At 41.8% G+C, this 12,866-nt stretch overlaps 1 protein-coding gene across 5 annotated transcripts in view; it reads right to left on the reverse strand.

Annotated features, from left to right (window-relative positions):
• Nucleotides 1-12,866, reverse strand: part of SIDT1 (SID1 transmembrane family member 1) — a 116,942-nt gene that overhangs the window by 32,115 nt on the left and 71,961 nt on the right. For all 5 annotated transcript variants that reach the window (XM_058731380.1, XM_058731383.1, XM_058731384.1 and 2 more), the window contains one exon: nt 11,790-11,833. In XM_058731380.1, the coding sequence (XP_058587363.1) occupies nt 11,790-11,833 (44 nt within the window). The remainder of the gene's footprint in view (nt 1-11,789; nt 11,834-12,866) is intronic.

Raw genomic sequence — 12,866 nt, forward strand, 5'->3', positions numbered from 1 at the left:
TACAATATTTCCAGGAGCCACACTCATCTGCGGAGATGCTTGAAAATGTTTCTTTACGCCTCCTGAGCTTTGTCAAGGATCTAGGATATTGTCAGGTTGGTGGGCATTTCAGTATAGTATCTTCCTTCTGAAGTGAGATCGCTTGTATCACATTACAGGCAGAAAGGTCTGTGTGTTACCCAGTCAGTCTCTTATTGCAGAGAAATAGATTTTCAGTGAAGACACATAACTGAGGATATTCTATGATACCCTCACTGTAAATGTATTTCCATTTCTTCATTGAAAATGCAGTTTGTTACAGTTTGCATTCATGCTGCAGTATGTAACCCGCACAACGGAACCAAAAGCCTCACCAGTTCATCATTTACCACAGCCAGCTCTCCTCATCCACCTCTCAAACTTCCTTCCGCTGGTGGGCAGTAAAATCATTCATGGTTTTTCAGGCCAATTTGTAGGCTTTATCATATCTTTTAGTCTTTTTGTGTCCATTCATTTCCTTCATGAAGAAAAAGATTTAAGGGGCGCCTGGGTGGCTCAGTCGGTTAAGCGTTAGACTCTTGATTTCTGCTCAGGTCGTGCTTTCATGGGTTCGTGAGTTCGAGCCCCACGTCTGCTTGGGATTCACTCCCCTCTTTCTGCCCCTCCTCTGCTCGCACTCTTGCTCTCTCTCAAAATAAATAAACTTAAAAGAAAAAAGAAAGGAAAATATTTAAATCCTGAGTTCAAAATATTTAGTCAGGTGATGAGAGATGGCCTTGGAGACTCAATTTCCTTCCTCCTTTTGGTAGCTTAGCCAAGAGCTGGCTCAGCCAAGGTCTTTAACTAACACAGCATTCCTGGCAGGCAGGGTTGTTCCCAGGCCCTCAGAGTGCAGACTCCCTGGCACTGTTCCTAGGCCTGGAGATTCCTTGACAGATTTCTCATCACTTCAAGAAAGTAGATGTACCTTGGCCTTTCTTGGGCTTACCTGTAAATATGGAACGTGGTTTCACCACCATCTTTGCTTTTCATCCAACTTCAAGACAAAGAAACAGGTTATTTTCAGACCCGTAAGTATAAGGTATTAAATTTTTTTGTGCCCAATAATAACGTCATGTGGAGATGTGTACAACTTGACTGACTCTTCGTTCTAGGACAGATTTGGTCGTAGTTACAGCACAGAGCTTTGCTGCTGGATACTATTGACAATAACAAGTACTACTTACTATGACCCCCACCTCTAGTACTGCTATGATAACTAACGCTCTCGCTGCTATTATATATTATAGAACTACTGCATCTCACTACTGTGGTTGTTGATGCTAGTTGATGTTTATGGAGAACTTACTGCATGTCAGACACCCTTTTAATTTCTTTTCAAGAATTTACTCATTTAAGTTTTCAACAGCCCAATGAGGTGGGTACTGTTCTCACCATTTTCAAATAACAAAAGAGAGGCACCGAGAGTGGTTTGTTGTATTAGTTTCAGTCAAAACTTATCTTCTTTTTATTTATTCATTTATTTATTTATTATTGTTTTTTAATGTTTATTTTTTATTTATTTTGAGAGACAGAGCAAGAGTGTCGGAGGGACAGAGAGAGAGAGAGAGAAAGAGAATCCTAAGCAGTCTCTGTGCTGTCAGCACGGAGCCCAATGTGGGGCTCTAACCCACAAACCCTGAGATCACGCATGACCTGAGCAGAAACCAAGAGTTGGACGCTTCACTGACTGAGCCACCCGGGTGCCCCAACACTTATCTTCTTAATTGAAAAACAACACCAGGATTTTCTTCCAGTATATGAATAACTAGCAGCGAGCATGTTACTTTCATGGAGTATTCAAGAATATCTTTCAAAAAGACAAGGAGGTTGAGACTTGTTCTCATCTCCACTATAATAAGCTGATACTTTAAAGAAGCATCTAAGGGCAACATTTGCTTTTTAGGTTGTCTGCTACTGCTTACCAATGATTTTCTATTGGGTCATTTCCCTCAGTGTCTTTCATATTTGTCTCTTTTCAAGCTCAAACTCCCTCTTTTAAAGTTTTTAATTCAAGTGTAATTAACAAACAGTGTGATACTAGTTTCAGGTGTGCAACATGATTCAACAATTCTGTACATTCCTCGGTGCTTATCATAAATGTACTCTTAATCCCCATCACCTATTTCACCTGTAACCCCACCCACCTCCCTTCTGGCAACCACCAGTTTGTTTTCTGTATTTAAAAGTCTGTTTTTTTAATTTGTCCTTTTCTTTGTTCATTTGTTTTGTTTCTTGAATTCCACATATGAGTGAAGTCATATAGTACTTATCTTTCTCTGATTGACTTATTTCACTTAGCACTATACCCTCTAGGTCCATCCATATTATTGCAAATGGCAAGATTTCATTCTTTTTTATGGCTGAGTAATATTCTATTACACACACACACACACACACACACACCCTACATCTTCTTCATCCATTCATCAACCAATGGAAACTTGGGCTGCTTCCATAATTTGGTTATTGTAAATAATACTGCAAGAAACATAGATGTGCCTAAATCTTTTTGAATTAGTGTTTTTATTTTCTTTGGATAAATACCCAGTAGTGGAATTGCTGGATTATATGGTAATTCTATTTTTAAATTAAAAAAAATTTTTGAATGTTTATTTATTTTTGAGAAGGAGAGAGAGAGAGAGGAAGAGTGTGATCAGGGCAGGAGAGAGAGAGGGAGATACAGAATCTGAAGCAGGCTCCAGGCTCTGAGCTATCAGCATAGAGCCCGATGTGGGGCTTGAACTAATGAACCACGAGATTATGACCTGAGCCGAAGTCAGATGCTTAACCGACTGAGACACCCAGGTGCCCCTATTTTTTATTTTTTTATATTTATATACTTTTGAAAAAGAGAGGGAGAGAGAGAGAACACACAAGTGGGGGAGGGACAGAGAGAGAGGGAGACAGAGGATCCAAAGCAGCCTCTTCACTGACCGCTTAGAGCCTGATGGGCGTGAACCTACTTAAACTGAGGTTGGATACTCAATTGATTGAGCCACCTGGGTGCCCTGATTCTTTTATTTTTTGAGGCACTTCCACACTGTTTTCCACAGTGGCTGCACCAGTTTGTATTCCTACCAACAGTGCATGAAGGTTCTTTTTTCTCCATATCTTCACCCACACTTGTTATTTCTTGCCTTCTTGATTTTAGTCGTTCTGACAGGTGTGAGATGATATCTCATTGTGGCTTTTATTTGCATTTCCCTGAGGATGAGTGGTGTTGAGCACTCTTTTCTTGTATCTGTTGGCCATCTGTAAGTCTTCACTGGAGAAATGTCTGTTCATGTCCTCTTCCCATTTTTAAATTGAATTATGTGTTTTTATGGTGTTCAGCTATATAGGTTCTTTATATATTTTGGGTATTAATTCCTTATTAGATATGTCATTTGCAAGTATCTTCTCCCATTCAATAAGTTGTCTTTTTGTTTTGTTGGTGGTTTCCTTTGGTGTGCAGAAACTTTTTATTTTGGTGTAGTCTCAATAGTTTATTTTTGCTTTTGTTTCCCTTGCCTGAGAAGACATAGCTAATGTTGCTAAGGCTGAGGTCAAAGAGATTACTGCCTGTGTTTTCTTCTAGAAATGTTATGGTTTCAGGTCACACACTTAGGTCTTTAATCTATTTTGAATTTATTTTTGTGTATGGTATAAGAAAACAGCCCAGTTTCATTCTTTTGCATGTAGCTATCCAGCTTTCCCAACACTATTTGCTGAAGAGACTGTCTTTTTCCCATTGTATATACTTGCCTCTTTTGCTGTAGATTAATTGACCATAAAAGTGTGGGCTCATTTCTGGGCTTTCTTTCTATCTTGTTCCATTGATCTATGTGTCTTATTTTTATGCCAGTACCACACTGTTCTGATTACCACACATATATTTTTTTAAGTTTATTTATTTATTTTTGAGAGAGAGAGAGAGAGAGAGAGAGAGAGGAAGTAAGGGAAGGGCAGAGAGAGAGAGAATCTCAAACAGGCTCCTCACAGTCAGTGCAGAGCTCCACATGGGGCTTGAACTCACGAACTGTGAGATCATGACACGTGACCTGAGCCGAAATCAAGAGTTGGATGCTTAACCAACTGAGCTACCCAGGTGCCCCTGGTTACTATATCTCTATAGTATATTTTGAAATCTGGGATTGTGATACCACCAGTTTTGTTCTTTTTCAAGATTGCTTTGGCTGTTTGGTCTTTTGTGTTTTCAGACAAATTTTAGGATTACTGTTCCAATTCTATGAAAACTACTGTTGGTATTTTGATAGGGATTAAATCTGTATATGTAAGATCTACATTACATATAAGTTCTACCATTACCCTATGTCCTTTTATAAAGATGTAATTTAAAAATTATTAAATGTGTAAATAGGAAGTGAAGAATGACACTAAAATCATAAAACTCAGAATTTTTGGCATTTTGGTGCTACTGAGAAGCCCTCTACCACGAGAGGCAGAAGTGTGCATAGGAAAGTGCTTGAGTTTGGTTATGACAGGAGGTTGAAATGGTTTGTGGGAGGCAATGTTTTTGTGGGTGTAAACAAAGGAGAAAAAAACCCACAAAACTTAAAATCAAAGCTAGTGAGCAAACAAAAACAGTCGCTGTTTTTTTAGGTGACACTTCATTAAAAAGCAAAAGCCAGCTGTGTGGGTCTGTTCAGACTTGGATGTGTCGCTGATTTCTGTACTCAGCTCTGGCTCATGATTGAGCAAGCTGTGATTCTAATCTGGTTGTTAGCCATTTTCACTCTGAGGCATCTGCAACATCACTAATTCTAGGATGGACAAGAGAACCAAGATTTTCATGGGCAAGACAAGTGCCAGAACATAAAGATGTTTTAACTTTGTGGACTTTTTTTTTTTTTAAGAAATGTGCTCTTAAAAAATTTTTTTTTAACATTTATTTACTTTTGAGAGACAGAGCAAGACAGAGCATGAATGGGGGAGGGGCAGAGAGTGGCGGGGGTGGGGGTGGGCAGGTAGGGTACACAGAATTCAAAGCAGGCTCCAGGCTCTAAGCTGTCAGCACAAAGCCCGATGTGGGGCTGGACCTCATGGACCGCGAGATCATGACCTGAGCCGAAGTCGGCCGCTTAGCCGACTGAGCCACCCAGGCGCCCCTAATTCTGTGGACTTTATAGGCACAATTTAAATATGAGATTGGCAACTTTGTATAACAGTATTCTGTTAATTTTTCTAATGTTTAAGACCTTCTCAGAATGCAAAAAACCAGAACATTGGCTCCCAAACTTCAAGTATGCTCCCAGAAGGAGAGTTGTATTTATATTTAACTGTATGGTATTTAGAAAGAATTAAACACAAAATATCAGTTTATAGGACAGACCAAGATGTTCTGGCTGGGAATAAGTAAACATATAAAGTTGTGAATGAGCTCATCTTAATGAAGAGAGTTATTCTGGCATCTTTTTCTCTGAGCATGAGCCCTTTGCCATCTGTTTACTTACACTGCATAAGATATGTTTGCATGTTGGCTTTTAATATTAAATGCTCAACATGAGGAGAAAAACTGTACTTCATTTTGAGCATGTTTGGATCTTTCAGATTTCATATTTATAATTGTCTTGCCTTCTGCTCTGGACTCAGGAGGTTGGAAGTTGAAGAGGTAGAGATGATGGGAACTAGCTGCTGGAAAATTTCAGTTTTATGTCAATAGGCTACCTATCCCAACTAGTCTCAACAGATGAGGAGAGAGTTCCAGTCCAAGATGGCAACATGGGAAGACACTGAGCTCACCTCCTCCACGGACACACCAAATCTACACCCATTTATAAAGCAATTCCTCCCGAAGAACCTAGGGCTGCCTGAGTAGCTTCTGCGCAAGTAAAGATAGAACAGCAAGAAAAACAAAGACACGGTAAGGAAGGGCACTATGGGAACTACAGTGGGAGGGACCATGAACAGATCTGTGTACCTTGGGGCGCTGACAAAAACCACGGTTTAAAAGGGCAACTAGGGGCACCTGGGCAGCTCAGTTGGTTGGGCATCTGACTCTCTTGGTCTCGGCTCAGGTCGTGATCTCATGGTTCGTGGATTCAAGCCCGAGATGGGCTCTGCACTGACAGCTCAGAGGCTGCATGGGATTCTCTCTCTCACTCTCTGCCCCTCCCCTGTTCACATGCACACACACATTGTCCCTCTCAAAATCAATAAATAAAAACACTTAAAAAAAATAAAAGGGCAACTCGAATATGAAAGATCCGGCCTTCAAACTCCAGCAAACGGTGGGAGAGCTACTGGAACTCTCTCTGCTGGGAGGGTCTGGCCAGGGTCTTGGTTCGTTGTCCCCCTCCACCTGGATGGAGTACAGGGGAGCATGGCCCAGGTGTCATAGCTGGCCCACCTCCTTAGTGCACATTAGTTTTAGAAGTTCTCTCTGCAGAAAGATGAATAAACTTTAAATATAAACCATATACAGTGAAGCCTTTCTACTCTAGTAAAATTTTGCCACCAACGTTAAGCATATCTATTGAAGAGAATGTTTCTGAGGGGAAAAAAACAAAAGGGCAGGGATCCTGAGTCCCCAGTGGCAAATTGAGTAAAATCTCTGTTTTTGGCACTCCTTGTAACCTATCAGTAGTCCATGGCCACATTCCAGATTCCAGCATGGAGAGGAAGAAATACACGTCATGTTTAGCTGGTCACTTTTTCCTCCCACCATCCCACTGGCCTCAAAGAAGTGGCCTCATTCTCTCTTGCAAGAGTTTCTCTGCCTCGTCTTCTTGCTGTGGTAGCCTTCAACCTCTCCCCTTCTCTGGGGTCACAATGGCACGTGCAGTGGGGTAAGATAAACAAAGTGAGTCTGGAGGTTTTTGTTTTGTTTTGTTTTTAAGTTGAGAGAATGAGGAAAACCACAAAAATGAGATTTCTCTTAAAGAAAAAGTGGCAAGAAAAGCCAAGAAAATTTGTAAAAAGAAGCATCAGGACTAGAGTTTGAGACCCATTGCCACAGAACCTGATGGTGGCCTATGCTCCTTGACTCCTCCAAACTCACACTGCTTGTCTTCATTGCCTTTGCACCCTGCTCTTTGCTAAGAGGCTGATTTGGTAATGGCTCCATGGAGGGAAGAATTTGATTGGCCATTGGGTTCTTTTAAAAAAATTTTTTTTTCAACGCTTTTTATTTATTTTTGGGACAGAGAGAGACAGAGCATGAACGGGGGAGGGGCAGAGAGAGAGGGAGACACAGAATCGGAAACAGGCTCCAGGCTCCGAGCCATCAGCCCAGAGCCTGACGCGGGGCTCGAACTCACGGACCGCGAGATCGTGACCTGGCTGAAGTCGGACGCTTAACCGACTGCGCCACCCAAGCGCCCCAGCCATTGGGTTCTTAAATCTAACAACTTGTCACGTTTGTTAAGCTCTCTCACTTGAGACAGTAACCCTCTCTTACCCTCAGGTTCCATGCTGACAGCTCATGTGGTCCCAGAAGCCTGTGAGACATACTTCATTCACCTTTCTCTCCAGTTGTGGCTGAATTTCTGTATAGGTTCTTTACAATGATGTGAAATGTGGGATTTTTCACTGACAGGGCCACTAAAGGTTTTTAGAGCACAGAGCCTTTCCTAGTACCCCTCACAATACCCCAGAGGTCCCTGCCTTCAGTGCTAAATGATAGTGGGGAATACAGTAAAAAATGCCTTCGTGGCCTCAAGAAAGTCTTTACAAACACTATTTCCAATTCACCTGGCTCCACGAAATTATCTCCATCTTTATCCTGTGAAGTATGAAAGACATCTCTTTGTTTTAAGCACAATCGGGACCAATGTCAATATTTTTCAAATAGAACTTAAAGAATGGCAGGCAAATGAAAGAAAAACAAATACAGGGAAGCTAACAGATACTCCAAATGCAGCCTTCCTTTTGTTATGTAACTAAAACAGGGCTGCCACCAACTTGACAGCCTGTAGGGACCTGGCTCCATGTTTTCTGCATGAAGCACAGGCAAGGTGAAAGCATCAGGCCCAGCTCCTCAGATGTCTAGGTCCACACTGATTTGGGTGGACACCATGCCAAGCCTAATGGGATCCTCCTTCCCTTTCAGACACTGCTCCTAGCATTTTCTCTGATTATCAGCCCCCCAGGGCATTTCCTGTAGTTCTGAGCTCCACTGAACTTCCTGTAGCCCCCACAGTCACACTGATCCTGGCCCTTGGGAGAGAAAGAAATATTTTTTTAACTTTTTACTTTTATTCTTATCTTGAGAGAGATAGCATGCACAAGCAGGGGAGAGAGGAAGACAGAGAACGGGGAAGAGAGAGAGAGAGAGACTCTTTTTTTCTTGTAATGTTTTTTTTTTTTTTTTTTTTTTAATTTTTTTTTTTTAATGTTTATTTATTTTTGAGACAGAGAGAGACAGAGCATGAACAGGGGAGGGGCAGAGAGAGAGGGAGACACAGAATCTGAAACAGGCTCCAGGCTCTGAGCTGTCAGCACAGAGCCCGACGCGGGGCTCGAACTCACGCACTGCGAGATCGTGACCTGAGCCGAAGTCGGCCGCTTAACCGACTGAGCCACCCAGGCGCCCCTCTTGTAATGTTTTTTAATGTTTAGTCATTTTTGAGAGAGAGAGAGACAAAGCATGGATGGGGGAGGGGCAGAGAGAGAGAGGGAGACACAGCACCAAAGCAGGCTCCAGGCTCCAAGTGGTCAGCACAGAGCCTGATGCAGGGCTCGAACCCATGAACTACGATATCATGACTTGAGCCGAAGTCGGGTGCCTAACTGACTGAGCCACCCAGGCGCCGAGAGAGAGAAAGAGAGAGAGAGACAGAGAGAGAGAGAGAGAGAGAGAGAGAGAGAGAGAGAATCTCAAGAAGGTTCCTTGCTCAGTGTGGAGCCTGACACAGGGGCTCAATCCCATGACCCTGGGATCACGACCTGAGCAGAAATCGAGAGTTGGATGCTCAACCCACTGAGCCACCCAGGGGTCCCGAGAAAGACATTTCTATATCCTTGCTTCTCTGCAAACCTTCCTCCCCTGAATGTCTCACATTCATTTCAGTGCCCTTCACTTGCTTGTGTCTCTTGCTCCAGGCTGCTTTCTCAGTGCTCCACTGGATACGCTTAGGTTCTTTCCTAGAGTAGAGTGTGCCTGCTCTGCTCTTGTCTCCCGCATCTAGGTCTCATTTCACTTGTCATGTCCCTTCTCTCCCTGTAGTCTGTCCGCATAACAAAGGTGCTGTATTTCCTCCCTATTTCAAAGTCCTTTGTGATGAACACTCCTAGTCCCTACTTCCTAACTTAGCTGGGATTTTGTCCAGGTATCCTCATCAGGCAGTCTGTGTGTTTAAGTCAGTGATTCCCAATTGGGGGTAGGGGTGGGGGAACCATTTTGCCCCCAAGAGAACATTGTCTAGGGACATTTTTAGTTGTCACAAGGAGGGAGCGTACTACTGGTTTCTAGTAGGTAGAGGTGAAGAATGGAGTTAGACATCCTACAATGTACAGGACAGCCCCCCCCCCCGCCCCAACAAATAATTATCTGGCCTGTAATGTCAATAATGTTGAGTTTGAGAAACACCAGTCTTAGAGGAAGATGATCTCATCCTAGTTCTGTAAGGAGGCTTGATCGATCTGTAGGTAAATCTATTCCTTTGCGGTGACTGGTTTAACAAGCAAATGATCCACTCTATGCCAATGAAACATGAACAGTTACTGGGTGCTTCTGAAAAAGTCCTTCCCTTTGGACATTGTCAGGTGAGGGTGTCAAAGTGATTCATCTCACCACTGGCACTGGAATTAAAGCAGAGCCAAGGGAATGGCAGGGGAAAGGACCAGGGCCACCAGACTCAGTCAGTCCTAAGTGCACCCTTTTGTTCAACTTCCAGGGAGATAAGCATCTACTTTGTTCATCTTCCAGGGAGATAAGTCAGTTAAGCGTCCGACTTCAGCCAGGTCACGATCTCGCGGTCCGGTCCGTGAGTTCGAGCCCCGCGTCAGGCTCTGGGCTGATGGCTCGGAGCCTGGAGCCTGTTTCCGATTCTGTGTCTCCCTCTCTCTGCTGCCCACCCCCACCTTCTCTCTCTCTCTCTCAAAAAAATAAAAAAATAAACATTTAAAAAAAAAAATAATGGACCATCCTTTCACAGAGCACCAATGGGATTGGACTAATCAGGCTTTCTAAGTTCAACTGGGACCTAAAATAAGAGCAAAACTTGGAAAGCACTAGAAGAAAAAGGATGAGATCCAGAGAGAAGACAAATTCATTTAAACATTTTACAAATAAAAGAGAAAGTAGCACTTAGTATTTTAAAGACCCTAGAGCAGGTGTCCTTTGATAGTCTTTCATATTGCTAGTTGAATGTTGTCAAAACCAATTGCCTGGGTGGCTGGAAAATAAACATGCTGACATTGAGGAAGACAAAAGTCAAAGGAAGGCAGGAGAAGCAGAGTGAGAAATGCTCCTGGTGGGTGGGTGGGTAGGGGATCAATTTGTGTTTCTCTAAGACTCTGTGGGCTCAGTTAAGTACAGAAAACACAGAACTGAACATCTGCTGCATGTGACTTAAAAATCAAGTCTCATTTCATTGTTCCTTTTCTAAATCATCACTCTGTGCCAAATAACTTATGAACACTGAGTAACTCATGCTTCGACTTTTTAAAAATGAGGATATTTACAAAAGGTGTAAACCTCCAGTTATAAAATAACAAAGTCCTGGGGATATAAGGTACAGGCTGGTCATTATATTGTGTACTTGAAAGTTCCTAAGAGAGTAGATCTTTTTTTTTTTAATGTTTATTTTTGAGAGATAGAGAGAAACAGAGAGAGACAGAGTGTGAGCAAGGGAGAGGCAGAGACAGAGGGAGGCACAGAATCTGAAACGGGCTCCAGGCTCTGAGCTGTCAGCACAAAGCCTGACGAAGGGCCTGAACCCACGAACCTCGAGTTCGCGACCTGAGCTGAAGTCAGATGCTTAACTGACTGAGCCACCCAGACACAACACTCCCCCCCCCCTGCCCCCGCCCCCGCCCAAGAGAGTAGATCTTAAAAGTTCTCATCACAAGAAAAAATTTGTAGCTCTGTGTGGTGATGGATGTTAACTAGACTTAATCGTGGTAATCATTTTGCAATATATACAAATATTGCATCATTGTGTTGTATACTCAAAACTTACAATGTTACATGTCAGTTATTTCTTGATTTAAAAAAATGAGGACATTTAATTTTTAAAAAATTTTTATAAAAAGATCAGGTAATTGAGTTTCTTTGTTCAAATTATCAGAGTGGAGGAAAGGGCACATTACAATGGTCAAATAATCAATTATTCTGGATTTCCCAAAGTTATTACACTTGTTAGTCTCAAATAATTCAGGTTTTTAGCCACTTGAACAACAATAACAAAAAAGCCTCTATTTCAATTTGGGAAAATTGAACTGTGTATTGGAGTTGTGACAATAAATTCTTATTGTTCACAAGTTGGCTTTGGGATGAAATAGGTGTGAACAATTTACATCCTATAAAAGATTAAACTTCTAAAGAAGATGAATGGCTGATAAATGAGCCATGGACAATTGCAAGGGACACTCTAAGCAAAGGGTCTTAGTAGGAGCTCCATATCTCAGTACTTACCAACTCTGAAAACTGGTTCTCACTAGCTCTGCTTTCTCTAGAAAGACTGTAGATTAGATTAGTCCGTGGGATAGGAACCAAGGGAGGGTTTGGCAATGATGAAAGTCAGAGAGACAAAAGTGCCAAATGGGATGTTGCCGCACACTCTCTATCATTCGAATTGACTTTTCATACCAGGGACTTTTCTTACCATCACTGGAACCAAAGCTTCCATCAATGGATTTTCTTTGAAATCTGTAAACAAGAATATACACATGCTCCTAAGACCGTGAAAACGTCAGCATTTTACATTTGTTGCAGATTTGTCTGCTAGGATCTCTTAAAACAAGCCTTTGCATGTGGAGAAATTGGAACTCTGATATGTTGCTGGCAGGATTGTAACATGGTACAGCCACTTTGAAAAACTCGAAAGTGAAACAGACTTACCATCTGACCCAGCAATTCTGCTCCTAGGCATGTACATACATACATAAATTCATTTACTTATTTTCAGATTCATTTATTTTCAGATAATTCATACATCATAAAATTCATCCTCTAATGTGCACACGTCAATGCATTTTAATATGTTCACAAAACTGCAACCAGAACATTTTCATCACCCCCCCAAAGAAATTTAAAACCTATTAGCAGTCACTCCCCATTCCCCACTCCTACACTTTCTGACAACCATGAATCTACTTTCTGTAAATTTGCCTGTTCTGGAAATTTCACATAAATGGAATCATAGCATATGTGGTCTTTTTTTGACTGGCTTCTGGTTCATCTATGTGGTAGGATGAATCAATACTTTGGTCTTTTATGTATAAATAATATTCCTTCATTTTATTTATTACTTTATTTATTTATTAGTTTATTTATTTATTTATTTACTTATGTGAAAAAGTTTTTAACGTCTATTTTTGAGAGAGAGAGAGAGAGAGTGTGAACGGGGTGGGGCAGAGAGAGAGGGAGACACAGAATCTGAAGCAGGCTCCAGGCTCTGAGCTGTCAGCACGGAGCCCGACGTGGGGCCCGAGCTCACAAACCGTGACATCATGACCTGAGTCAAAGTTGGACACAATTGAGTGAGCCACCCAGGTGCCCCTAAATAGTATTTCTTTGTATGGATACACCATGTTTAATTTATATGTTTACATTTGGTGGACATTTCATTATTTCCACTTTTTGGCTATCATGAATAACACTGCTATGAACATTTATGTACAAGTTTTTCTGGGTATATATGTATTAAATTCTCTTGGGTATACACCTAGGTACAGATGTG

Source organism: Neofelis nebulosa, chromosome 5, assembly GCF_028018385.1.
Source record: "Neofelis nebulosa isolate mNeoNeb1 chromosome 5, mNeoNeb1.pri, whole genome shotgun sequence".
Classification (NCBI taxonomy): domain Eukaryota; kingdom Metazoa; phylum Chordata; class Mammalia; order Carnivora; family Felidae; genus Neofelis; species Neofelis nebulosa.